Raw genomic sequence first — 27,109 nt, forward strand, 5'->3', positions numbered from 1 at the left:
AAAAATTAGGAATAAAACCACCATATGACCCAGCAATCCCACTCCTAGGCATATACGCTGAAGAAACCAAAATTGAAAAAGACACAGGTATCCCATTGTTCACTGCAGCACTATTTACAATAGCCAGAACATGGAAGCAACCTAGATGTCCATGACAGATGAATGGATAAAGAAGTTGTGGTACATATACACAATGGAGTATTCAGTTCAGTTCTGTTCAGTCGCTCAGTCGTGTCCGACTCTTTGCGACCCCATGAATTGCAGCACGCCAGGCCTCCCTGTCCATCACCAACTCCTGGAGTTCACTCAGACTCACATCCATCGAGTCAGTGATGCCATCCAGCCATCTCATCCTCTGTTGTCCCCTTCTCCTCCTGCTCACAATCCCTCCCAGGATCAGAGTCTTTTCCAATGAGTCAACTCTTTGCATGAGGTGGCCAAAATACTGGAGTTTCAGCTTCAGCATCATTCCTTCCAAAGAAATTCCACGGCTGATCTCCTTCAGAATGGACTGGTTGGATCTCCTTGCAGTCCAAGGGACTCTCAAGAGTCTTCTCTAACACCACAGTCCAAAAGCATCTATTCTTCGGCGCTCAGCCTTCTTCACAGTCCAACTCTCACATCCATACATGACCATAGGAAAAACCATAGCCTTGACTAGATGGACCTTTGCTGGCAAAGTAATGTCTCTGCTTTTGAATATGCTATCTAGGTTGGTCATAACTTTTCTTCCAAGGAGTAAGCGTCTTTTAATTTCATGGCTGCAATCACCATCTGCAGTGATTTTGGAGACCAAAAAAATAAAGTCTGACACTGTTTCTACTGTTTCCCCATCTATTTCCCATGAAGTGATGGGACCAAATGCCATGATCTTAGTTTTCTGAATGTTGAGTTTTAAGCCAACTTTTTCACTCTCCACTTTCACTTTCATCAAGAGGCTTTTGAGTTCCTCTTCACTTTCTGCCATAAGGGTGGTGTCATCTGCATATCTGAGGTTATTGATATTTCTCCCAGCAATCTTGACTCCAGCTTGTGTTTCTTCCAGTCCAGCGTTTCTCATGATGTACTCTGCATAGAAGTTAAATAAGCAGGGTGACAATATACAGCCTCGATGTAGTCCTTTTTCCTATTTGAAACCACTCTGTTGTTTCATGTCCAGTTCTAACTGTTGCTTCCTGACCTGCATACAGATTTCTCAAGAGGCAGGTCAGGTGGTCTGGGATTTCCATCTCTTTCAGAATTTTCCACAGTTTAATGTGATCCACACAGTCAAAGGCTTTGGCATAAAGCAGAAATAGATGTTTTTGTGGAACTCTCTTGCTTTTTCCATGATCCAGTGGATACTGGCAATTTGATCTCTGGTTCCTCTGCCTTTTCTAAAACTAGCTTGAACATCTGGAAGTTCACGGTTCACGTATTGCTGAAGCCTGGCTTGGAGAATTTTGAGCATTACTTTACTAGCGTGTGAGATGAGTGCAATTGTGCGGTAGTTTGAGCATTTTTTGGCATTGCCTTTCTTCGGGATTGGAATGAAAACGGACCTTTTCCAGTCCTGTGGCCACTGCTGAGTTTTCCGAATTTGCTGGCATATTGAGTACAGCACTTTCACAGTACCATCTTTCAGGATTTGAAATAACTCAACTGGAATTCCATCACCTCCACTAGCTTTGTTTGTAGTGATGCTTTCTAAGGCCCACTTGACTTCACATTCCTCAGCCATAAAACGGAATGCATTTGAGTCAGATCTGATTAGGTGGATAAACCTGGAACCTATTATACAGAGTGAAGTGAGTCAGAAAGAGAAAGATAAATATCATATTCTAATGCATATATACAGAATCTAGAAAAATGGTACTGAAGAATTTATTTACAGGGCAAAAATGGAGAAACAGATATAGAGACTAGATGAATGGACATGGGGAGAGGAGAGGAGAGGGTGAGATGTATGGAGAGAGTAACATGGAAACTTACAATACCATATGTAAAATAGATAGCCAATGGGAATTTGCTGTATGGCTCAGGAAACTCAAACAGGGGCTCTGTATCAATTTACAGGGGTGGGATGGGGTGGGAGATGGGAGGGAGTTTCGAAAGGGAGGGGATATATGTGTACCTATGTCTGATTTATGTTGTTTGACAGAAAACAAAAAAATTCTGTAAAGCAATTATCCTTCAATAAAAAATAAATTAATAAAAAAAAATCAGAGGTCTTCAGCCCAAATTTACTCCTTTCCTCCACTTTCTTTGCCTATGAATACTGTGTCTTCCTTCCAACCTTCGAGAGTGAGGTATGAATAAGATACTTGAGCCATGTCATTGATGGGAGTGTGCAGTGTACATGTGATTATCTGCTCGATCTCTTTCAGATGGATTTGGGTAGTGATACACGGATGGAGTAAAGGTGGAGGAAAGTTCCAGGTTCATTGTCCCATCCTACCCAGTATCATGTTATGTTGTTCTGGCCAGCATGTTCAACTGTTCTTTTCAGAAAACTTCAGGGGCCAAAGGGCTGGAATGTCTGTGTTCTCAGAGCCAGGATTTGGAGCAGTTCCCTCTGGAGAACTTCCCTCCCCGGGGGCTTGGAAGACTATTGTTCTGATGCTAGAAGAGAGAAGGAAGACCAGATAGGGACAGGGACCCTTGCTCGCTTTTCCCCCAGTTATCCCACAGATCATTAGAGGCCTGGCTGTCCCCAAACTCAAGAAGGGAGAAGAGCTGAACACAGAAGCTGAGGGTGGGGGTGGTAAGGAAAGTTGGCAGACAGTGGGACAAGTGTGAATAGTAAAAGGTCAGCCAGGAGAACAGAGAACTTGAGCTCAGAACCAAATTCAATAGTAGAACCACCTTTGTCCTTGAGGTCTCCCTGAATCAGAATGAATGAGCCAAACACCAGAGGTTCTTGGGGGCAGGCAGTGTAGGATGATTGAAAAAACACTGGATTTGGGGATTTTTGAGCTGCATTTGAATTCTGAGGCTGCCCCTCCAGAACTATGTCTTCTTGGGCAAATGACTCCTCTGAAGACAAGCTTTGGATTCAGATAGACTCTGCCCCTAACACCTGCATGACAAATTAGTTAACCTCTGAGCCTCAGTTGCCTCATTTGTTAAAAACAGGGGCAATAAAACCTTTGGCGTTGTTGTCAGTATTAAATAATATTTAATCTTGTTAAAGTAGATTTCATCTGTCACATTGGATCATGGAGTAACAACGAGCTTGGGGCCAGGAGACATGCATTTGAATTTGCCTCCAGCTAGACATGTAATCTCTCTGAGAAACAATTTCTCCTCTGTAGGAAGAATGGTGCCTCTTCACGTAGCTCTCATGGGGCTCCAGTGAGCTGAGTGGGGCTGCCCAGGTGGCCCAGTGGCAAAGAATCCACCTGCCAGCGCAGGAGCCGCAGGAGACTCGGGTTTGATTCCTGAGTCGGGAAGATCCCCTGGAGGAGGAAACAGCAACCAGTTCTTGCCTGGGCAATCCCATGGACTGAGGAGCCTGGTGTGCTACAGTCCATGGGGTCCTGAAGACTCGGACACGACAGAGCACAAGTTGAGTCAGACTGGTATGGGAAAGTACTTTGTACAGCTCTGTACAGATGTGAAGAGTTCTTTTTGTTCTTCAGCTCACCCTCTAACAAAGGCTAAATTAAATACAGAATTGGCCAAAAAAGGGAGGGCGAGGGAAGGAATGTGAATCTTAGGGGGAGTAGCAGAGAGCCTGAAATAATCCCTGCTGCCTGTGTTGAACACTGTCCATTAGGCTCCAGCTCCTGAGGAGCTGCTCACACCCACAGGTGGGTGGGAAGGGGCAGGGGATTGCGAGGAGGGAGAAGAAGCCACTGTCCCACTGCTGTTTAACCCCAGGAAGGCGAGGAAGGTCCTGTCTGGACAGGAGAAAAAGAGGGAATGTCGTCTCAAGTCCCAGCTCCGGCTGTGTCTCCCTCCGTGACCTTGACTCCCTTGTGATTCACAAAGCATAGCTCCCAGCCTTGAGCCAAGAAATGCTGCATTTCAATGCCCCCCACCTGACAGCTACTGAGCAGATTCCAATATGCTCCGGCTTGGACCCCACAGAAAACAGACTGGAGCTTTGCGGTCCCCTAAGGGAGGGCAGCTGGCCCTTGCCCCACCGGTGGAGCAGAGCCTCTGTAGGCAGTCCCCTCCCCACTTGCCCTCCACTTTCCCTTGATAAGTCTGAACCAGGACACGATGGCAGGGCCAGGGCCCTGCTGCCCCTGAGCTCCAGAGAGAGGCTGCCTTTCTCTTGGGAGCTGAGCCCGCAGGATGTGCCAGGGAAATGTTTCAGCAGATTAGTGCCTCCTGGGGTGGGGCAGCAGCAGCAGGTGGCAGGACAGGGCAGGGGAGGGAGCGAAACCCAGGGAGCCCTTGGGAGGAGCCCAAGGACGAAGGTTGTCTTCTCTAGGCTCCAGCCTCCAGAACCAGGAGGTCTGGGGTTCCCCCAAAGGCCCCGGCCTCAGTTTACCCCCAGTGACCAGACGGTGCTGCACAGACTGCTTTATTTGATCAGCTGTTGCGGTAATTATGGTAGTGACACAGTTTAAGTCCTGCTCCAGGTGCAGAATAAATGGAAGGGGAAGAGGTGAGAGGCAGGGGGAGGAGGGGAGAGATGGAGAGCCAGATAAACAATCCAAGAAGGGAGGGGGAAAAAAAGGAAAGGAAGTTACGGCAAGAACAAATTTATAAGCCGAGGAAAAGGCAGCTCAACAAGCGTGCCTTAAATTAAACTTTTAAAAGGTAAAATCTGGTTGATATTTTTCAAATCTGTGTTTGCTCAGTTAGGCCTCAACAAGGAGCAGTGACATCACCAGTGCAAGGCAGTCAAGCCAGATACCTTCTATTGTAAAAGACGGAAAAGAAGGCAATAACGGATGGCGAATCGAGGAGCTGTCTGGAGGGAGAGGCCAGCTTCCTGCTGGTCCTCCCCTTCTTCCCGGCCTTGTTTTTCACTGAGTTTAGGAGGGACCAAGGCAGGTGGGTGAGGTCATTATAACATGATTTTTGACATCAACACTGGCTTTCCCCCTTGGGTTAGTCCTGGTCCAGCATCAGGCATCCCTAATCCAGCTGGTCTCTAACCTCACAGTTCGTGCAGGTGAGGAACTGGCTCCACGTCCGTGTCACCATTCTGGATAAACTCGAAGATGAATTTCACCTGGGTCTCATAGGCTTCCACCGAGATTTTCTCATTGATTCCATGGATGCTGAGGGAGAGAAGTTTTGGGGGGAGAGGCCATTGCTTTAGTGCAAATGTTATTGCAGAGCACCCTACCCCTGAAGCCACTGGCCTTTGACCCTCCAGGGGTAGGAAGTGGGCAAGGTGGGAGCAGCCATTTAGAAGAAGTGAGATTCCATATGACAGGCTGGTCACCCCTGCAGGATCTACGTCCATGGCAAAGTACAGGGGGAGCAGATGACAGTCCTGGGGAGTGCAAATCATCTCCTGCTCTGGAATCTGTTTAGTAATTTCTCCTCTGAGGGGAAGTTATCTTTTAATTCTCTCTCTAAGGCTGGAGTCCCAGCTAGACTTACCCCTATGCCAGCCACCCCTCCCCACATTATTAGGGGCACAAGTGGATAGGAACCCAGGCTACCTATGGGGTTCTCTGCTTCATCTCGAATTTCACTACCAGATCCGATGCCCACAGCCTGCCTCCACACAACAATACAACCGAAGCACACATGTAACCTCAAAGATGAAAGGAGATAACCTACACTCCTTAAAAAAACCAATGAACCCCCTTCCCATGAAATCTGTTCTTAAGTTCAAATTCAAATATATATTCAAACAACTTGACTTATGATGAGGAAATCAGAGCTGGGTATGGTAAGGAGCAGAGAAGTAAATGGAAATCATGCCCCTCTATCCCAGGACTAAAAATTTGCTGAAGAACCCACAAAGTAGTAGTTTACATACCGTAGTCGAAACTGGTGAATATGTTTTAGATTCCCAAAGTATGTTTTGAGAATTCAAAGCATGAGTTCATCTTTGACCTCAAATGTGTCTGCAGTTCACTAAGTGGAAGTTGAGAATTCTGGAGTACCCACTTTTGGGGCAAATGAGATCCAGAGGGGAGGGCTTCTCTCAAAGGAAGGAAGAGGTGGGACTCAAGGGTCCTAATTCTACCAGGTTCTTTCCAGTCATCTGATTATCTCCACCCCTGAAAAACAGTCAATGATTCCACCAAATTCTAGGCAGTGGCAAGACTCTGGCACTGAGAAAAGCTGGCCAGTTGGGCTCTGCTCTATCTTTTAGTTTGTACAAATTCCAGGTTTCCCCCGTTCTGCGGACTGTCAGGAGAATGAGTGGGAAAGGGACAGGTCAGATGTATCTCCTCTCTCCACCAAGCTGTCCAAACCTGTTCCACTCACTCACCTACTGAAGCTCTGAGGCTGTAGGTAGATGGGGTTGAACCGGTAGATGCCAGTGCTAAGATTTAGATAGTGTCTGCTGTCTGTGTTGCCAATACAAGTACCTAGAAAGGAAGAATCCAGAGAAATGGAGCTTTATGTGAGCAGCCAAGCCAAGGAAGTGGTGGCATGCAGGCTACCTGGAAAACTGGGGCCCTTGTGTCACCACAGAAGACGTCTGGATCTTCCTTAGGAGACTGCAGCCAAGGATTTTTGTCCTTCAGCCTACCCATTTTCAGAACCTTTCTAAGATACCATTTCAGCCAGGAACATGGAATCACCTCCCAAGGGCATTAGAGAGACATCCCTTACGTGGTCCAAGGCTAAGTGCCCTCTCTCCATGATGACCACGGAGGCCAACGGCTTCATTTCATACCCATGGCCAGGTTATTCTATCAGTAGAAATCTAGATATCCAGAAATCTAAGCACCATTTCTTTATTGCCCAAGCTTTCTTGTATATCGCTCAGGTTAGAAACAAACACTCTCTGGGGGAGTTTTACTGCTATAGATGGTGATCCTCTTAAAATAGAACACGCTGTGCTGCTGTGCTTAGTCGCTCAGTTGTGTCCGCCTCTTCGTGACCCATGGACTGCAGCCCACCAGGCTCCTCTCTCCATGGGGGTTCTCCAGGCAAGAATAAAAGTGAAGTCGCTCAGTCATGTCTGACTCTTAGTGATCCCATGGACTGCAGCCTACCAGGCTCCTCCATCCATGGGATTTTCCAGGCAAGAACACTGGAGTAGGTTGCCATTTCCTCCTCCAGTGCATGAAAGTGAAAAGTGAAAGTGAAGTTGCTCAGTCATGTCCGACTCTGTGCAACCCCAGAAACGGCAGCCCACCAGGCTCCCCCCGTCCCTGGGAGTCTCCTGGCAAGAACACTGGAGTGGGTTGCCATTTCCTTCTCCAAGGCAAGAATAAAAGTAGAACATGATTTCTGGTTATTCCTGTCTTCTGAAGGAGGACTCTATCTTCCCAGAGTCAAACTTCAGGTTTGGATAGTCCCAGGATACTCTCTACTGTCCCATTCTCCTGAAGGTAGTAAGTTGTCCCCCTCCCCAGCTGGGGCTGGGACTCCTCCCCATTATGAATGTTCTTTGAAAAAAGACTCCCTAGCTTATCAGTTAAAGTGTGGTGGGACGAATTTGAGACGGTAATTTGTGTTTGACTTTGATTGAGTTAGTGCTTTTGTTCTAGAAATGGATCCCATTTTTAAGTACTTTCAGGCAGATTTATCATGAAGCTACTAAGCGTATGCACAAAGATCCCACAAGTACAGATGTGTTTTTTGAGTTCATGACAGGGTCATAGCTCTGTGTTCATGTAGTTGGATAGGTATTTTTAATAATTTAAAAGTGACAGGAAAATTTCAAAAACACCATTGGCTCTTGCTTTATAGCAACCTTGGGATGATGTGTCGCACGCACGTTTTGTTTGAGTATCCTTTCTAAAACTGAAGTATAGCTGACTTACAGTGTTGTGTTAGCTTTAGGTGGACAGCGAAGTGACCCAGCCATCCACGTGCAGACAGAGCTGCTCTTTCCCAGATTCTTCTCCATCACAGGTTATGCAAGATATCGAATGTATGTCGCCACTGTTTATCTACTTAATACGTAATAGTGTATATCTGTTGTTCCCAAACTCCCCATTTATCCTCCCCAACACCTTTCCCACTTGATAGCCACAGGTTTGTGCTCCATGTCCTTGAGTCTATCTCTGTTCCGCAAGTAAGTTCATTTGTATCGTTGTCCTAGATTTCACACGAGTGACACCAGATGACATTTGCCGTTCTCTGTCTGATTTGCTTCACTTAGTATGATAACCTCTAGGTCCATTGTTCTACTTTCCACTCCTGGTTTCAAAGGGGTCCCTTCACAATTCCTGGCTTTGGAGATTTCTGCCGTTGATGTCTGCCTACCTCTATTCTGTACAAGCCTAACTGTGTTGATGAGATTATCGCAGGTGCCCCACAGGGAAAGGGAAAGGCAGAGAGCCTCTGAGGCCAAGAGAGGAGAACCTGGGAGCCTGAAAGCCAGGGTTCCTCGATGGCAGGGGCCCAGGTCCTGTTCTGTGGCAGGAGTCCAAGGAGGCAGGAAATCTCAGAGGGGATGTTCAGGGGAGATCTTGGATCCAGAGCTCTCACCCCCCAGACAGGTCAAGGAATCAGAGGAAATCTGCAACCTGAAGTGACCTTGTGGGCAGGATAATGGATGTCTCAGAGGCAAACACAAGGACTGATGATCACAGACTAAGGGATCCTGATGCTATGCTACTCCATAAGACCTTGAGGCCTGATTCAAGGTGGGGGTGCTTGGAGGCCTGATTCAAGGTGGGGGTGCTTGGAGGCCTGATTCAAGGTGGGGGTGCTTGGAGGCCTGTTTCAAGGTGGGGGTGCTTGGAGGCCTGATTCAAGGTTGGGGGTGGTGGGGGTTGCTTGGAGGCTTCAATAATGCCTGAGGTTGAATTTTTGAGAAATGAGTTAGATTTAAGTTGATTAAAAACTGAGTGCTTTTTTTCCCCCCTAATACCCGAGGAGTTTATGGTTGTAGAATTTCACTATAATATCTTTAAGGTCCACGCCTAACAGGTCCTAAGAATTAGCTTAGAAAAATGAGAGACTCCATGATTGAAGGTATATAAAAGCAAAGTGAACACAAGTCTTCACATGAGAGCATCTTTTCCTCACATCACAGACCAGAGATTCTCAAACTGTGGTCAGCCATCAGCTGGTGTCAGAATCCCCTGGGATATTTGTTAAAAAGGCAGATTTCAGGGTCCTCTCCAGAGTTAATATACCTGAATCTTTGGGAGTGGGTCCAGGTAATCTGCATTTTAATAAGTTCCCTAGGTGATCCTCTTGTCCTCTTAAATTTGAGAACCACTATCTATACAACATAGATTTGGAAGGCATGCTGGAAGACTGGGGAAGGGGCACAGAGGCACTGCTACTGGGAGAGGTGAAGGGGGTTAATTTCAATGGTACAGCCAGGAGAAGTTCCTGGGCTGCAAATTCTGAGCTCTGTTGCTGAGCTGTTATTCTAGAATGGATCAGAACCAGACTGCATGGGTGGAACCCAACCCCCTCTGTGGCTCCTCCAGAGGAAGGGGAATCTGAGCCGATCCTCTCCTCTAGGCCAGAGTGGCTGGCCTAGGTTAAGCAAGGACCCAGGCTTGGCTGACCTAATTTATTGTTTCTGATCCTTTCCTGTTTGCTTTCTCACTTCCACTTGGAGGGGAAAATACAGTTTCAGTCCCATCAGGAGAGGAAGCAGCCAGCTGTTTCCAGGCTGAACAGCTGGCATGGGGGTGGGGCAGTGGATATCAGATAGGATACAGTTCCAGCACCCCACCCCCCACAAGCTCCCCTCAAACTCCCCCAGCCACAGTTGATGAAGTCATTACCTGGGGCAACAATGTTGACTTCCGGGAAGACAGATTGTATGGTCTGGCGGAGCAGCTGGTAACCCAAGGCCTGATCATCAGAGGGGCTGATGGGCAGGGGGTCAAAGGCATCCAACACGTGGAACTGGACCCGGTCATCAGCCACAATGTCCTTGGCTAGTTTTAGGACCTTGAGAGAGGAAACAAAGAAAGTCTGATTTCTTATTGATCTGCTATTCAAGTACTGTATGAATCTATACAGTCCTGATTTCTCTCCAGCAAGGCAGAGCCTTTACAGAGGAGACTCACTGTAGCTCTGAGACCTCAATTTCAGCCTACTGGTTGTAGGAGATAGAATGGCTGTTCTTCCTGGAAATCTATAGCATGGTAGATTTAGGTTACATGCTTTGGAGGTTTGCCTTATAGCCGTGAGGTAGGTCAGGAACTGGAAAATCAGGATATTGGGTAATTTCCCTTAGGCTGAGAACCATGGGCTAGGTGAAAATGTAGGAGACAGCACAGTGGAAATGTCAACCATCTCGAGGCAGGGAGGTAGATATGATGACCTCACTTAAGCCTGGGAGAGTCTCAGACAGGTGGTGACAGATCATATACTTTCTTCCTTCTCTGGGCATCCCTGCTTCCTGTTTGTAACCATCTGCACTGGGGCCAGGAAGATGAGCTCAACAGACAAAAAGTCAGAGGTTGGGGGGCTAGTATTCAAGTTTTCTCTCTGAGCCTCCTTTCCTCAGGAAGGAACATGAGGAAGCTTCTAGAAATTTCAGTCTGAAGTAACTAAAGCTCAACTCAGCAGAAGTCCTGGTCCCAGGCAGGATGTAGACCAGACCCTGAGGATCAGATCACATGAAGCTGTGTGGGAATGGATGAGGATGCTGACAGTCTAGCCCCACAAACCCACCCAGCCACCTAGGGAAAGCTCCAGCACCAGTCTCAAGCTATCTGGGTAACACTTGGTTTAGGACAGTCTCTGCCCTAGAAAGGGGAGTATCTGTCTCATAACTGGGGGGCATTATCTTGAGAGGACCTCTTTTAGGTCAGCGTGAGGTCTGGAAAGGAAATGAGGGTTCCTTCTGATTTAAAAACCGTCATTTGAGGCAAAGCAAATTCTGTGCTGTTGGGCTGAGGGAAGGGGCAACTCACTTGTCAGAGCTTATTTTCACTCCAGCACAGATGTCTCAAATACTCTGATACAAGAATTAATATATAGTCTGGGTATGTTCTTGACCCTCTGGAAGGCTCCTAAAGTCATCCCCAGAAGTGTCTGCTGTGCCCTGCCCCACATTACTTAAAGATTCCTGCCTCCAGAAACTGAAGAAGGCGCACAGATCGGACCTCAATGAGCAAGTGGCTCAGCGGTGAACGGTCTGCCTGGCGATGCAGGAGACGTGTTCGATTCCTGGGTGGGGAAGATACCCTGGAGGAGGAAATGGCAACCCACTCCAGTACTCTCGCCTGGAGAATCCCACGGACAGAGGAGCCTGGCAGGCTACAGTCCATGGAGTCACAGAGTGGGACACGACTGAGCACGCATGCCTGCAATGAGCCTACAGAGCCCAGGTTTCCCACCAGCTGCTAGGCTAGGTCCGGACTCAAAGGCCTCGTTTCTTTACGTCTAGTACCAAGAATATAAAAGGTATGCAATGAATGTTGCATATATACATTTTAAAAGATGTGAAACAATAATAAACAAAACAACAGGAGCTGTCTCATTAAGGAATTTGCCCAAGGTTTACGGAGGTAGTATTGCTGGGCTGGGTATCTGATTTCACAAGGATGGTGCTTTACTTTTTCCAAAGTACCTACAGGTTGAAACGGCATTGAGTAGAGCCAGAAAGAGGGCAGTGTTCACTTAAGATGGATTTCTTAGTGGTATGAATTTTGAGCCAGAATTTGAAGGAAGGATATCAGAATGATGGAGAAGAGGCAAGAGACAGTGTGAGCATGCACAAAAACTCAGCTCTGGGCTTTGCAGAGCCACTCACAACTGTGTGACACTCAGCGAGCTCCTTAGCCTTTGCGTCTCAGCTTGCGCAGCTGTTAACAGAAGGATAATAGTAGCATCTACCTGGTTAGGTGGTTGTTACCATGACTGGATGTGTGTAATACGCTTAGGCTGGTTCCTGGCACTCAATGTATGTTAGCTGTTATTTGCCTGTTTAGAAGGGAGGGACCACTCTGGGCAATAATCAGAGGCATAAGGATGGGACTAAGAGGAGGGATTCATCAATGGTAACGGGGACCTCAAAGGCAGAACACATTGATTCCTCATTTCTCTGAGCTCCTACAGTCCGTATTCCCACATTATGTTGTTTTCTATTTTAGGCAAAGCTGTATTTTCTTCTTGAGTGAATAAGTTCGAGGGCAAGGACAATGGGTACTTAGAGTTAGCAAGACCACCTTCCATCCTACTGTGAGCCTGGTCATCAAAACAACCACGACAGGCTGTCACTGGCTTGTGCTTCAATATTTCCAGTGGCAGAAAGCTCACCATCCTGTGTTTTAATCCCTTTCATCTTTGAACAACTCTGTGACGAGCATCTTCTTAATAATGAACTGAGGTACGGGTTCCTGTAGCATCTAACCTACGCATACCTCTTTTATTTATTTTTAAAATATTCTGTAGAGTCCACAGGATAATGTATCAATAGTACTAGAGCCATCAGCAGGATCTCACCTCTGTTGAGAACAGAGGCCTGTGCTCGTGCCGCCTGAATGCTGTTCCCAGGTCTTTGCTCCTTTTTGGGTTTCAGTGTAAATGCCTCATGAGAGAGGATGGTGTGAGAGGCAGGTTCAGTTCCTGGGTTGGGAAGATCCCCTGGAGGAGGAAAATGGCAACCCACTCCAGTACACTTGCCTGGAAAATCCCATGGATGGAGGAGCCTGGTGGGCTGCAGTCCATGAGGTCGCTAAGAGTCGGACATGACTGAGCGACTTCACTTGCACTTTTCACTTTCATGCATTGGAGAAAGAAATGGCAACCCACTCCAGTGTTCTTGCCTGGAGAATCCCAGGGATGGGAGAGCCTGGTGGGGTCGCACAGAGTCGGACACGACTGAAGTGACTCAGCAGCAGCAGCTCCTGTGACTCCTGCATTGCAGGCAGATTCTTAACTGCTGAGCCACAGGGGAAGCCCCTAAGAGAGGACTGACCACAGATACGAAGCTGCTTACTGTCCCAACCCCACTTCACAACCATTTCGTGACACACTGTCCTGTGGTTTTCTTTGTGGTGCCTACTTCTTCCACTTGTTCAGATATTTGATTACTTACACCCACTAGCATGTAAACATCTTTAGAATGGGAATCTTGGCCTGTTCACCATTTTCCCAAGTGCTTGGAAGAATGTCTAGCCCATAGTAGCCACTGAATGAACACTTAGTGAATGAATAAATGAAGGAAGACAGGAATTTTCTGTAAAACACTCTCGATAGGTGGACATCCAGCCTCTGAGCAGCTCACTATCATGCGAGGTGCCATACTCCCAAATTCAGCTTTAAGTGGGGGCTCCCAGAAACATTTCCCAGTGGCCTTATCGCTCCCCCTCAAGGGCCACACAGGACAAGCCTTCCTTCCCACGTGGCAGTCTGTTAGGTTTCTGAAGGCACTTGTTCCTCACAGATGGGGCCACAAAGTTCATTCAGATCCTTCCTGTAAAAACTTATAGGTGAGACCAGGTAAAGATGGACGAAGAGGGCTCAGGGAGTCATTCAGAATCAGGGCATGAGGAAGAGGTGTGACCAGGACAAAGAGGTACTGTGTACTCCTGGGGTGATGGGGGCTTTCCATTCCCCACGGAGGCAGGGGAGCAGGGTGGGCCTAGGGAGCCCAGAGATCTCATCAGATCAGCAGGGAAGGAAGGCCGCTGCGGCAGGGGACTGGAGAGGAGGGCAGCATGCCAGAACCTGGGGAGATGAAAGCCCCAGCTGGTGGAAAACAGCCCTTGGAAAGGGCATGGAGTTGGAATGAGGCTGGAAAAAAACTGGTGGAAAGAAGCTCAGTGAGGGGAATTCAGTGATTTCCTGGCCCCATGAGCCCCCAGGGAGAGGACAAAGGCTGGCACTGGATGAAAAGCAGCAGAGCCCAGGGCTTACACTGTTCCAGTTCCCTGCCAATGCTGGGTGACTCTGGGCAGGCTGCCCCCAGCCCCTGCAATGCGGGCATGCCCCCCAGCCTGTGCAAGGACACACAGCATCCTCCACGGGGAAGGCCCCAGGGAGAAAGGACCACAGAAATCGAAGCGTGGAGGACCCTTAATGACCCGCCAGGAAGATCATCAGGAAACACCACCTGCCCCTTACCTTGCTTAATCCTGGAATTTAATACTCATCTCATAGCTGTCAGGTGGGTTTTATTGATCCTTTTCAAAAGGATCAGATTTACCTTCTGAATTCTTTTTAGCTCAACCTGACGTTTAAATAAGCTGGTCTTTCCTAGAGATGTCAAACGTTCTGTGTATTTCTTCTCACCCTTTAGCTTTCAGCTCAGATATCACGTAAGGAAGTCTTGCCTGACCTGTGGACAGATTCTCATTCCTTCTTAAATTCTTCAATAGCAGCAGCCCCCTTTCCTCATAGCACTCATGGTTTGCAACTACACATTCATTTTTCTAACCTTTAAATTGACATTCATAGCAGAACATCCCAAGTCTGTCTGCAACCTCTTCTCTCCAAGGGGTTACACACCCTTCCCATGGGACTTTATTGGCTCCACAGGTTTCAATTAATAATACTCCAGCCTCTGTCTCTATTATCTCTTTGGATCTAAGGTATTTATAACTGTCTACTAATATATTAGAAGCCTCTCAAATTTCTAAACCATTATATTTCTCTGAGAACTTGCTTTCCTCTTGAATTCCCAATCTTGGTTACAGGCACCAGTACCTGACCAGCTAACATCACACACTGCGTCCTGATGAGCCCACTTCTCACTCCTCTGCAGGCACCTACTCAATCCCACGACCAACTAACATCACACACTGCGTCCTGACGAGCCTACCTCTCACTCCTTGGCGGGCACCTACTCTACCCCACGACCAACTACCATCACACACTGTGTCCTGACGAGCCCACCTCTCACTCCTCGGCGGGCACCTACTCTACCCCATGACCAACTACCATCACACACTGCGTCCTGACGAGCCCACCTCTCACTCCTCGGCGGGCACCTACTCTACCCCATGACCAACTACCATCACACACTGTGTCCTGACGAGCCCGCCTCTCACTCCTCTGTGGGCACCTACTCTACCCCATGATCATAGCCTCAGTTAAGACCTCCATACCCACTGCCTGAGATGTTGCAACAATTTAATTGTTTCTTCTTACTTCGAGGCTTCCTCAGGATCGCCACTAGCAGTGTTTCTCTAAAACAGAGTCTATCACAGGCCTGTTTGAAGACCCCTGACATTTGTCCACAGATTAGAGCTCAAACTTGTTGGGATGGCACACAAAGCCTTGACCCCCAAACTATCAATACAACTCCATTTTCATCTTCCGTCACTTTCCCCCAAGTTATCCTACTCTTCAGATTCCATGTTCCCTGTGCCCTGAATGTCCTACTTCTAGCCAACTATTTGTCCTCTAAGTCCTTTTCTAGTGGTTGGAAAAGACTTTCTTGGTTCTTAGAGGCAGCATCAGCCCCCTTGTTTGGCTCAGGTTCTATGGTAATTTGTTCATCCCTAATTGTTATAATCCTAGTATAGTGTGAGGCTGAAAGCACAGACTCTGGAACTAGTCCTGGATGTATAATACTGGGTATGTTACTTACCTGCTGTGTAGATCTGTGCCTCCATTTTCCCTGTTCAATGAGGATAATACATTCCCCACTTCACAGAACGGCTGCAGGGGTGAACTGTATATCTATAGTATATGTATTCCTGAGCACAGTGCCAAGAGCACAGCAAGCCCACTGTCCGTGTTGCTACTATTATCATTTCCTATTTATCATTAATTATCATCATTCATCTCCCACTCCTAGACTCTACGTTCCCTAAAGCCAGAGACCTCCTATCCCAGCCAAACACCCGGCACATGGGAAGCCTTTGAAAAATCATTGACCAAATGAGCCCCTGGGCCAGCTCCGCCCAGTCCCGACGGACACACTTCAGCGGGGCTGACCCAGTCTTCGGGAACACGTGGTGCTTACCTCCTGAACAGTCTGTGCAGGGTGAATTCGGAAGTTGATGATGGCCTCGGCCACAGGGGGGATGACGTTCTCCTGGAGAGAGAACCACAAACCTTGGCCTGAGCTGACCTCTAGTCCCCCACACCTGGCCCCTGCCCAGGAAAAGCCCTGCCACCAGCAGAGGGAGCGGAAGTTGATTTGACTGAGAAACTCAAGGCTTAATATTCTTAGCCAGCCACTGTCTTCCCTGGGCCCTTGACATGTGGTTATGCTCAATGCTAGAGGTCTGTCTCTGCTTCAGGCCAGACCTTCATGTTTCTTGGTCGTGGAGGGGTCACAGAGAGCTGCTCAGAGCAAGACTGCTTTCTCTGGGACCGCCAGGACGCCTCTATTTTGGCCTGTAGAGTGCTGCTGGCGGTCTTCTGTGGCACTCTTTCCCAGGGTGTAGGACAGTTCTGCAGTGGGCAGTGTGAGTTCTTACTCAGGAGGGGCACCCGAGAGCCTCTGAGGCCCCATTAAGGCCCTGAGGGGGATGATCATTATAACTGATGGTGGTAGTGATTTTCCATATCCTACTGTGAAATTTGTTCTCTGTCTGATAAGGAAAAAACTAAGGACTAATTAGAAAAGAGGGTTAAGCTGTGGAGGGAATTTCTCCTCAGAGCCCACGAGAGAGGAGATTCCCCAATTGTGTATCTTTCTTTGAACTGCTATGGTGCAAAAAAGCACCAGGCTAGGGCCAGGAGAACTGGGCTGATACAAACCGGCTGTGTGATTTTCGGATATGACAACCTCTTTGTGTCTCGATCTCTCAGCTGGCTCCTCCTCTGTCAGGAGGACCAAATGGAAAAACAGATGTGAAAGTATTCTGGACAGATAAAAACACCATTCAAATGCAAGGACATAGTACACAGTACTATTATTTCGGTGAATTCTCTAGGCAGCTGGTGAAAACAGCTCAGGTCTGGCTGACATGCCAAACACACCAGCCAGTCACAGCAGAAATCAATTCTGAGGCACCATTCACTTATTCTCAACCTGGGCTGCACATTAGCAGAGCTCCGCAAAGCTGCACTGGGTGAATGGTCCTCCCTGAAGTTGCGCTGGTGGCACTGGTAGAAACTGGAACGGTCTAACTCCTTTCAAGATTTCAGAAAAGCCTCAGCCCTGGTGAGCTAGTGTGGCTAGTTCAAACAGAAAAGCTCCTTAGTGGCTGGTCCAACTGAAAGTAGACCCATTTGCTGAAAAATAGTTCTCAGAAAAAAACTTTATCAAAGTATTGGTTCACCTGAGACTTATTTCTATAAAAGTAAACCTTAGGGGGTCCCTGGTGGTCCAGTGGTTAGGAGTCTGCACTCTCACTGCCAAGGTCCAGAGTTCAATCCCTGCTCAGGGAACTAGGCTCCCACAAACCAAAAAAGTAAATCTCATATAGAATTTATATTTTTGAAAGCAACCCAAAATTTACCTTATTTTGGAGAATGACAATGTATGTATTTGAAGGCTGTATACATTACAAATGTTATAGATTTTTAAAATAGTAGGTGAATTTCTCTAATTCAACTCAGGGAAAAGATATTAATTATTCATTAAATTTGTGAGGTGAATAAAGCTTTCAAACCATGAGGAAGAATAATAAAAAGGTGGTAAAGAGGTTGGGAATCTTTAGCCTACATGACCAAAATGCTGAATAATAATGATGATGAATATATTACATGTTAAATGAGTATGAAGTGAAGTGAAGTGAAGTCGCTCAGTCGTGTCCGACCCTTTGCAACCCCATGGACTGTAGCCTACCAGGCTCCTCAATCCATGGAATTTTCCAGGCAAGAGTACTGGAGTGGGTTGCCATTTCCTTCTCCAGGGGATCTTCCCAACCCAGGGATTGAACCCGGGTCTCCCGCATTGCAGGCAGACGCTTTACCATCTGAGCCAGCAGGGAAGCCCTGTTAAATGAGTATAGGTCACAAAAATAAACTCCCAAATAATGTCTCTTCACATCAGTGTAATGGTTATATTTTTGAATGGGTACAGTCCCAAAGAACCTGAGGGAGGCCTCTGAAACACACATACAGGAAACTTGGCCAGCAACTTCATGGAGTTTGCAGATGTCAGTTAGAACCCTTGCTCCTGAGGTTTACCCATCTGATGACAGAGGACAGTTCAGCACTGAGCCTTCCTACTATCCAAACTGTAGCCAGAGAAGGAAGGAGAAGCCAAGAAGATAAAGCCAAGGAATGGAGGGGTGTGTGGGAGGAGTCAGGTGGTGTTACCTTGATCCCGGCATTGAACATGGTGAGCGCTGTGGTGGTCCTGACCATCGGATTGGTCATGTAATTCCTCTCCATCAACCTAAGGCAAAAAGACTAAGGTCAGACACTGTCCACTGGAAAGAGAGGGTGATAGGATACCCCCTTTCCTGAACCTTGGAGATCTTTAAGACTAGGAGGGATGTCCTGTGTACCAGTTAGATGTAGTGTCTGGTGGCTGAGGGATGGTTAGTCAGGCCTGGTTAAGCCAAAGAGAGGAGATGGGGAAGTGGGTAGGTTTGGGGTAGGGATGTGAAGAATGGAAAGATAAAACTTTACCTGCTTACAAGGGGCCGAAATAGCCACAGGTTGTTCAAGACTATATTGGTAGGGAAGGGAAACTGAAAGGGAAAGCAACAGGTCAGAGGGTTTCAGAGGGGTCAGCATAACAGGCTCACTGTTCTGGGACCTGGGCCTGTCCTTGTATTAGACCCACCTCGAGGGCCCGGGGCAGTAGCCTCAAGGGTGAGTAGGAGCCACCTCCCTCAGAGTGGCTGGTGTTGGGGCTCAGGTTCTCAGCCTGAGCACCAACAGCCCCAGTGAACAAGCTGTGTTTTGGCTCAGCCAGCAGCTGGAAATAGGGGAGAATGGGCAGAGCACTGGTCATCAGTAGGGCCCCTTTATTACTCTGAAGGCAGCTTCTCCACCACCCTTTCTTCCCCTTCCACAGCTGACCAGAGTCTGTGAGACTCCCCACACCTCATTTGCCAGTTGCTCCAGTGCCATCCTCAGCGGCCCACTTCCAAACATGTTCGGCATTGGTGTCTGCTCCAGTCTGGAAGAGAAATGGAGCTCTCCAGACTCACCCAACTCAGCAGTCCAGGGAGAAGATGGGAGACAGGACATTTCCACAGGCCTGGCCAGGAGTTCTCCTGCTTGCCTCCCCGTCACCTCCACCATTCCACATCTCCAAGCACAAGTGGGGCTACTTCTACTGCACTCACAGGAGCTGTGCCCGGATACCAAGTCCGAGAGAGGGCACCCCAGTCTCATCGCACCTACCACACTGTAGCAAAGCTGTCAGCCTCTCCCACCAGCTGTTGAGTTCCTGGAGGAAAGGGACTGTCCGTTTCTTCCACCACCACGTGCCCATTACTGGACACAGTCTCAAACATGGTAGATAGTTAAGTATTTAGCTGAAAGAATATAGCTTTTCTTCCTACTCTGCAAGAAAACCAGCCAGAGGTAAGCTCTGCTGTTACAAACCCTGCTGTCCTCATCCACAGACACAGCCTCTGCTTATCTTGAAGTCATCTTGCTGGGGCAAGGGGAGAATTTAGACAGTTCTTTTCCAGCTTGTGATCTATAATTTCAGGCCTGGACTTTGGACTCTTCCAGCTACCTAACCTAGCTTTTGTCTGCTGGCCCTTGCTTCCCATATGGATAGGTCCTTTTCTGACCTATAACCCCTGCCAGGGTACTGCTAGCTCTCTCCTCCCTGTAACCTCCATCATGACTTCTCAGCCCACCATCAGGACCGGAAGCTTAGCCTCCTCAACTCAAAGTGAGGAAGTGCCAGGTCTTCTAGTCAGAGTCTGGTGGGGGTAGCAAGGCCAGGAATTGCTTACCGGCTGACTGCGGCTGCGAGAATGCCTATGCTTGTTTCCTTTGGAGGAGCTGAAGAGTGGCCCGGAGTCATGTTGACTTGCAGCATGAGGTTAATCGCACCCTTCTCGGAAACTGACACCCTGTAAGAGAGGACCAGAGAAGGCCCTCCTGACTTCCCCCCACCCTGAATGACCCCCAGGCCCATCTGTTCAGGGGTCTGGTAAGCCAAGAGGTCTGTTTCATGCTGCTTAAAGATTTTACTTTAGAAGAGATAGGGTAAGGAGAGCTCAGACTTGGTCAAAGCTCGGGGTGATGAAAGCAAGTGCGTGCCTGTGTATATGGCTCAGTCGTGTCCGATGCTTTGTGACCGCATCGACTGTAGCTCACTAGGCTCCTCTGTCTATGGGATTTTCCAAGCAAGAATCCTGGAGCAGTCTGATCAAAGCAAGAGGAGCAGGCTTATCGATAACCAGACTGAGGTCAGCTCCCATGTGAGAACCTCTGCTGAGGTGGGGCTGGGTGCTATACTCACATGGCAAAGGGCTTCTTGAGGCTGGGAAGGAAACCATCCAAGATGAAGCTCCCTTCATCCACCACGAAGGCTAGCTGGACACCCCTTGCCTGTAGCAGGGCTGAGATCTTCTGAGCCCCGTTTATCCCTGATACCTGCAGATATTAAACCCAGAGCCACAGTTCCCCTCAGTCAGATCTCCAGAGATAGCTCACAGAGACCCATTCAGCATAGCTGGGTGCTCCAGAGCCTCCCCATCCAGGCTCCTTCATGAGGGACAGGGCCCTCAACAATCCTGCCTCAAAGAATCTGGAATGTCAGAGCTGGAAGGGCCCAACCCCCTCATTTCCCAAACTAAGAAACCAGGGCCCAGAGTGTGAAGTGATTTGCCCAGGGTCAAAGTAAGTGGCATCATTAGAAATAAAACACATTCATTGATCTGCCTGTTATCTCTCTTCCCGTTACACTGGTGTTTCTCAAGGTGTAGTTGATGGACTATGTGCCTGCTGCGGATGTTACCAGGGAGTTTGTTAAACATTCAGATCTGTGCATAGCACTGAGTGAAAGAAGCCAATCTGAAAAGGCTACATTCTGTATAGTTCCAACTATATAACATTCTAGACAAGACAAAATTATGGAGATAGTCAAAAGATCAGTGGTTGCCAGGGTTTGGGGAAGGAGAGAGGGATGAATGGGCAGAACACAGAGCTTTCTTAAGGCAGTGAAAATACTCTGTGTGATACCATAATGACATACCATTATAATGTACAACACCAAAAGTGAGCCCTAATGTAAACAATAGCTTTGGGTGACTATGATGTGTCCAGGTAGGCTCATCAGTTGTCACAAATGGATGACTCTGGTGGGGGACATTGATATTGGGTAAGGCTGTGCACGTGTGTGGGTTGGAGAAGAAGGGAAATTTCTGTATCTTCTAATTTTTGCCGTGAACCTAAAACTGCTCTTAAAAAGAAATTAAAAAAACATTGGACCTGTGGCACAGAGCCCAGGCATCTACATTCCGGTCAAAGTCCTTAGATATTTCTGGTGTCATACGCACAGTGTGTGTGCACTCAGTTGTGTCCGGCTCTTTGCAGCTCCCTGGACTGTGACCCACCAGGCTCCTCCGCCCATGGAGTTTTCCAGCCAAGAAGACATATTCACAGAGAAGCTGGCAAACTGTGCAGCCAGGGAGCAAACTGGACCACAGTGAAGCATACTCCCTCCCCCAGGAGGGGACCCAGAGATAGGCTTAGGATGAAGGCATTCTACCTCCTCATCATGGCCCAGAGCAATGAAGAAAGATCTTCGGGGGATGTAGTTTCTGATCAGCAGAAGCTCCAAGGCCTGCAGGATTGCCTGGGGGACAGAAGGACAATGGGAGAAGAGAAAGGCTTATTATTTAAGTGGTGGTACCAAGGCATCAGAGATATTCAGCAGATAGCAACAGGGCTAGGATGTGATGGATTCCTTTTAGAGAGAACACATTAAAATGGCCCCAGGGGATGGAATGGAGGGAAACAGTGGGTGTATGCATGGTCAGTCACTCAGTTGTGTCTGGCTCTTGTGACCCCACAGACCGTAGCTTGCCAGGCTCCTCTGTCAGTGGGATTTTCCCAGCAAGAATTCTGAAGTGGGTTGCCATTTCCTCTTTCAGGGATCTTCCCCACCCAGGGATTGAACCCACAACTCCTGCATCTCCTTCACTGATAGCTGGATTCTTTATCACTGAGCCACCTGGGAATCCCTATAGGGAAACAGCTCACATAAAACCATCCCCACCTGGAGAAAAGCATAAATTTATCAATGTCAGACCTGAAAGGGTACCTGGGATCATCTACTCTGATCTGTATATCACAGTCGAGAAATCAGGACCCAGAGAAGTGACCAACTGATGACTGGAACTCAGATCTCCTGGCACCAAGGTTTTCTCTACCAGAACCTCCCACCTCCCAGGGGTTAGCAGAGCACTCCCACCCTGGATTGATCTTTAGGACTCTAAGGCAGAGGGAACATAGCATTTCAGACCATAAGAGAGTTCTTGTTGTCCAGTGTGCCTCGACCATAGATGAAGCCATCACGCTCCAACCCAGAGAAGGGGGGCACATCCCAGCCTTTGTCCGGGGCAGGCACCACGTCAATGTGAGCGAGGAGCATGTAGGGCTGCATGCTGGGGTCTGAGCCTTTGATAGTGAACAGGTGGCTGTAATTCCCTACGACCTCATGCCGGATAAAGCTGGTATGGAACACAGTAGGAAAGACTAGAAACAAAGAGATGCAAAGCAGTGAGAAAAAGCCAGATTCAATAGTTGCCTTTGCTTTTCCTACTAACTGATTCTCCCTGCCTTTTTCCTCCCCTTTAAAACAGGCAGCCTCCTTTAGGAAGCCCTCTGGGACAAAGCTAGTCTGATTCCTGATTCGCCCAGACAATCTCTGAAATATCTCTTCCTCATATTATAATGTGCTATCACTGTGTAATAACATGCATATCAAGACATGCATCATTTATGACAGATAAGAGCTCAAGATCTGGACTGACCTGACCTCTAATGTTGTCACAAATACAAGTTACAGAGTGATGCAGACTAGGATTACATTAAATTTTAAATATAATAGGCCCCAGTATGCAAATTATTTGGAACCAAACATGGCCCTTATCTATGTATATTAAAAAATCAGAGATAGTTTTCCTTTGCAAAATACACCTAATGTTTGTGTTATATGGAGATAAAAGATGATCCTGTTGAGCACATGGCCATACTTCCGTGTTCAAGTGTTCTCAGGGTCAACTATGCTAGTTACAGATAGGTAATAACACAGGTGGCTTTAGATACATGGGAGAAAGAACTTTGATCTCCCTTTGTGCTGTGTTGGAAGAATCCATACATGCCTCTGTGGATAACTGAAAACAAGCAAGTAGGCAAACAAACAAAAAACTGAAGAAGAATATGTTATTTTTCTTGTCAGCCTGCTTATCTAATCTACTATTACTGAACATTTCTTTCCCAGTTTTATTTCCTATTTAGTGAAGACTTTCAGCCTGGCCACTGGGGATTGATCCCAGATTCCCAACCCACCCCCACTGCCCGTCCCAGAGTGTTAGAGAAGGGACTATTTGCTGCGCTGTGCCAGCCTCTCCCACTCCTGATGACTTGAGAGGGGGCTGTTTTTTTATTTGATTTGGTAAAGTGGTCTCACTACTCTTCATGAGCTTTTTCTATGGGGAGAGGGAGCTCCAAGTCTCCTTTTTCCCCTTGACCCATCCTTCTTTAGCTCATGGGCAGTGGGGTGAGAAGAGAGCAATCATGCGATAAAGTTTTTGACTGCCTAGCAGCTCAGTGTTAGTAATGAATCTGAAGCAGGGCCTGGGTAGGTGGAGTGTGCCTGTGTGTGGGCTGTAGGTGTGTGTATGGAGGTAGGGAGGGGAGGAGACCGTGGTGCAGTTCTGGAAACTTGCAAATGAAGAAGGAATTCCCAGTCCTATCTTTTTATGTTATTGATTGACATTAAAGGGCAAAATTGACAGCCAACCCAATGGCTATGTGCCTTGGTTCTTCAAAGGGTAAATCTAGTCTCTGTCTGCTCTAACTCCTGAACTCTCCGTTCTATCCCTCCCCCTTGTATACAAACATGTCCAAAGAGACCCAGGCACATTAGGTCAATTGACCCTTTGGTCAATCACAAGATAAACTTCTTTATCACCTTGTAAAAGCACTGTGTCTCCAGTGCTACCTCTCCTAACCCTTGCCCACGGTTTGTGGCTGACCTTTACGAATATATTCTCCAAACTCAGCCAGGGCTGTTGTGTTGAGCTCCTTGGGGCTGAAAGACACTGTTGGAATCTGGATGGCACCTGTTGGAGTCAGAGATGGAAGATGATAACAACCACTGATTTTTCCACAGCCCTGTGTACATAAAAAGTTCTCTTGCACTCATTATCTTATTGTGGAGGGCAAAACAATCATTCCAGGTAGGCGTTGTTGTTTTCCCTAATTCAAAGGTGAGGAAACAAGCTTAGAAGCATTAGGTGAGCTGCTCGAGATTGTCCAGAAACAAGCAGTAGAACTGGGGTTTAAACTCAAGTCTTTTGTTTAGGCTAACATGGTTCTTAAAGGAAGATAAAGTCCAAAATGGGATGGGGTGGCGGAGGTCAGACAGGAGTAAATTCTGTACCCTGATCCTAAGTGGGAAGCTGCTATAAATTGCTGCTAAGGCCTCACTCTGCCTCTGAAACCACCAACCCTTTGATGAATCCAATGAGCCCACTGTCCTGGGTCCCTTTGTATCTTTTTGTATACAGTGAGTGTGTGAAAGTTCCTCAGTCGTGTCTGACTCTCTGTGATCCCATGGACTATACAGTCCATGGAATTCTTCAGTCCAGAATACTGGAGTGGGTACTCTTTCCCTTCTCCAGGGGATCTTCCCAACCCAGGGATGAAACCCAGGTCTCCCACTTTGCAGGCAGATTCTTAACCATCTGAGCCACAGGGGAAGTACTCTTTGTGTACAGAGAGTAGGCTTATTCCTCATAGACTGGTTAATCCAGAGTGTCACTGATCTCAGCCCAGGTCAGCTTTGGGGGCACATGATGCCTGGGAAGGTGGGAATTTAGAAGCTCCCAAACAAGCTCCTTTGTCATAAACAATCTAATCCATTCTACCTAGAAGTCCAGTTCTTGAGTTGCCACTAGGTTCATTCCTTGGTGAAGGTTTTATATTCTTAAAGAGTTCCACTGTCAAATGCAAACAGTAGGGGGTGGGGGTGGTGTCATGAGATAATTTGATTAGATGGCTATCCAAAAAATAGTGGGAACAAAAGCACCCAGAGCAGCTTGATGTCAAGGGAGGCCTGTGACTTCTGTACTCAGTTTTGCGAAGAATCAGCCCTGCATCATAGCCTACAAATAGGTGGGGATGCCAGGGTTCAAAAAGATTAAATGAACTGCCTATGTGAGATTGAGAGGCAGACTCAAGATCTGAATTCAGATGTTTTGCCCTCGGCCCCCAATGCGAGAGAACTGAGTTCGATCCCTGGGTGGGGAAGATCCCCTGGAGGACGTGGCAACTCCACTCCAGTATTCCTGACTGGAGAATCCCCTGGATGGAGGAGCCTGGTGGGCTATACATATAGTAGTAGGACACGACTGAGTGACTTCAATATTCCATATATTCGGGGTTCTAAGTCATGGTGCTATGAGGTCCGTATTTTAGTTTCTTATCTAGCTTTTGCTTTCTTGTGTGCAAAGAGACTCTGGTGAATGGCTGCCCAATGCCTTTCAGAGAACTCTTTACACCAGGATGCTTTGGGAAAGCCCTGCTCTGCCTCCCAGGCCTATCACTCCAGCACAAACACAGTTTATATTTAACAACAAGGGCTAGCTTTTGCATTTGCCTGCAGGTTTATTTAGGACTTCCATGGTGGCTCAGACGGTAAAGCGTCTGTCTACAATGTGAGAGACCTGGGTTCGATCCCCGGGTTGGGAAGATTCTCTGGAGAAGGAAATGGCAACCCACTCTGGTACTCTTGCCTTGAAAATCCCATGGATGGAGGAGCTTGGTGCAGGCTACTATCCATGGGGTCGCAAAGAGTCAGGCACGACTGAGCGACTTCACTTTTTCTTTATTTACGCAGTTTCTTTTAATCCATTACTTAATGGAAGGGAAAAGACTGAAGAGAAGCCCAACAGTGAGGAAGGATCTCATTGTTTTCATTGTTGTTTATTCCCTAAGTGGTATCCTGACTCTTTTGCCACCCCATGGACTGACGCCTGCAGCCTATCAGGCTCCTCTGTCCATGCGATGTCCCAGGCAAGAATACTGGAGTGGGTTGTTATTTTCTTCTCCAAGGGATCTTCCCGACCTAGGGATTGAACCCGTGTCTTTCGGATCCTTTCACTATTGAGCCACCAACTCTTTTCTCCTGGATAATGCAGACTGAGATGGTAAGTACGTTTTTAGCTTGGTTTGAGGTCTAGGGGAAAGATGTCCTTTAATCGGTAGAGGAAATTAGGAACATCTCACACCTCAGCAACAGCCCCATACTTCTTTATGGAGCCATCTAGAACCCGCAGGATCCTACAGGCAATAGAGGCTGTCACCCACTGCTTACTCCAAGATGTAGGGTCCTGGGGAAGATGGTTCAGCCAACATAAACTTCAGTTTCCTCATCTGTACATAAGATTCAGATCGTTTAGTCCTAAGAAACTTAACAAGTGAAGACTGCCAAAGGTTAAAGACTCTAATGCTCCAGGCAAGCGGAGGTTGGCGTGGGGGTGGGGTGGGGTGGATGACAGCCTGGTCAACCTGGGCGAAGTTGAAGCTTCCAGGGTAGGCAAGGAACGCCCTGGAGTCCCCAGAAGGCAGGTCTAGGAGCAGAGTGTGGTCTCCAGGGCCCGGAAATGGGGCTGGGGCTTGGTGGTGGGGTGTTGGGGAGCTCAAGCTCGAGGGGCGGACCTCTGCGGCGGGGGAAGGGAGTCACGGGTTGGCCCGAGGAGACGGGGACCTTTATCTGAGAATAAGCGGTGAAGGGGACCAGGGTTCACCTTTCAGCGCTTCCTTCATGGCGATGCGCTGCTCTTGGCTGAACTGAGAAGGGATTCGCGGCTCCCTTTGACTCTCCGTGCCCCGCAGGCCCTTCGATCTGGAGACGGCGGCGATACCTAGGAGCAGCGCAGACAGCGAGGCCAGCAGGCAGACGGACGGCCGAGCCATGCTCCTCTCACGTCCTCGCTGCCAGTCGGCGTCTGGAGTTTGGACCTAAACGCACAGACCGAGTTCCTCCCCCTGTCACGGC

At 47.9% G+C, this 27,109-nt stretch overlaps 1 protein-coding gene across 1 annotated transcript; it reads right to left on the reverse strand.

The window, feature by feature from the left end:
- Positions 1-4,534: 4,534 nt before the first annotated feature.
- Positions 4,535-27,044, reverse strand: PM20D1 (peptidase M20 domain containing 1). The gene is made up of 13 exons (XM_068986053.1): positions 26,859-27,044; positions 24,084-24,170; positions 22,346-22,578; positions 21,590-21,676; positions 20,339-20,472; positions 19,827-19,946; positions 18,958-19,033; positions 18,538-18,599; positions 18,223-18,301; positions 15,971-16,042; positions 9,828-9,996; positions 6,392-6,491; positions 4,535-5,219 (listed from the first exon to the last, which is right to left on the reverse strand). The coding sequence occupies exons 1-13, from the start codon at positions 27,025-27,027 to the stop codon at positions 5,096-5,098; spliced, it is 1,512 nt and encodes a 503-aa protein (XP_068842154.1). The 5' UTR covers positions 27,028-27,044; the 3' UTR covers positions 4,535-5,095.
- Positions 27,045-27,109: the final 65 nt, after the last annotated feature.

Source organism: Capricornis sumatraensis, chromosome 14, assembly GCF_032405125.1.
Source record: "Capricornis sumatraensis isolate serow.1 chromosome 14, serow.2, whole genome shotgun sequence".
Classification (NCBI taxonomy): domain Eukaryota; kingdom Metazoa; phylum Chordata; class Mammalia; order Artiodactyla; family Bovidae; genus Capricornis; species Capricornis sumatraensis.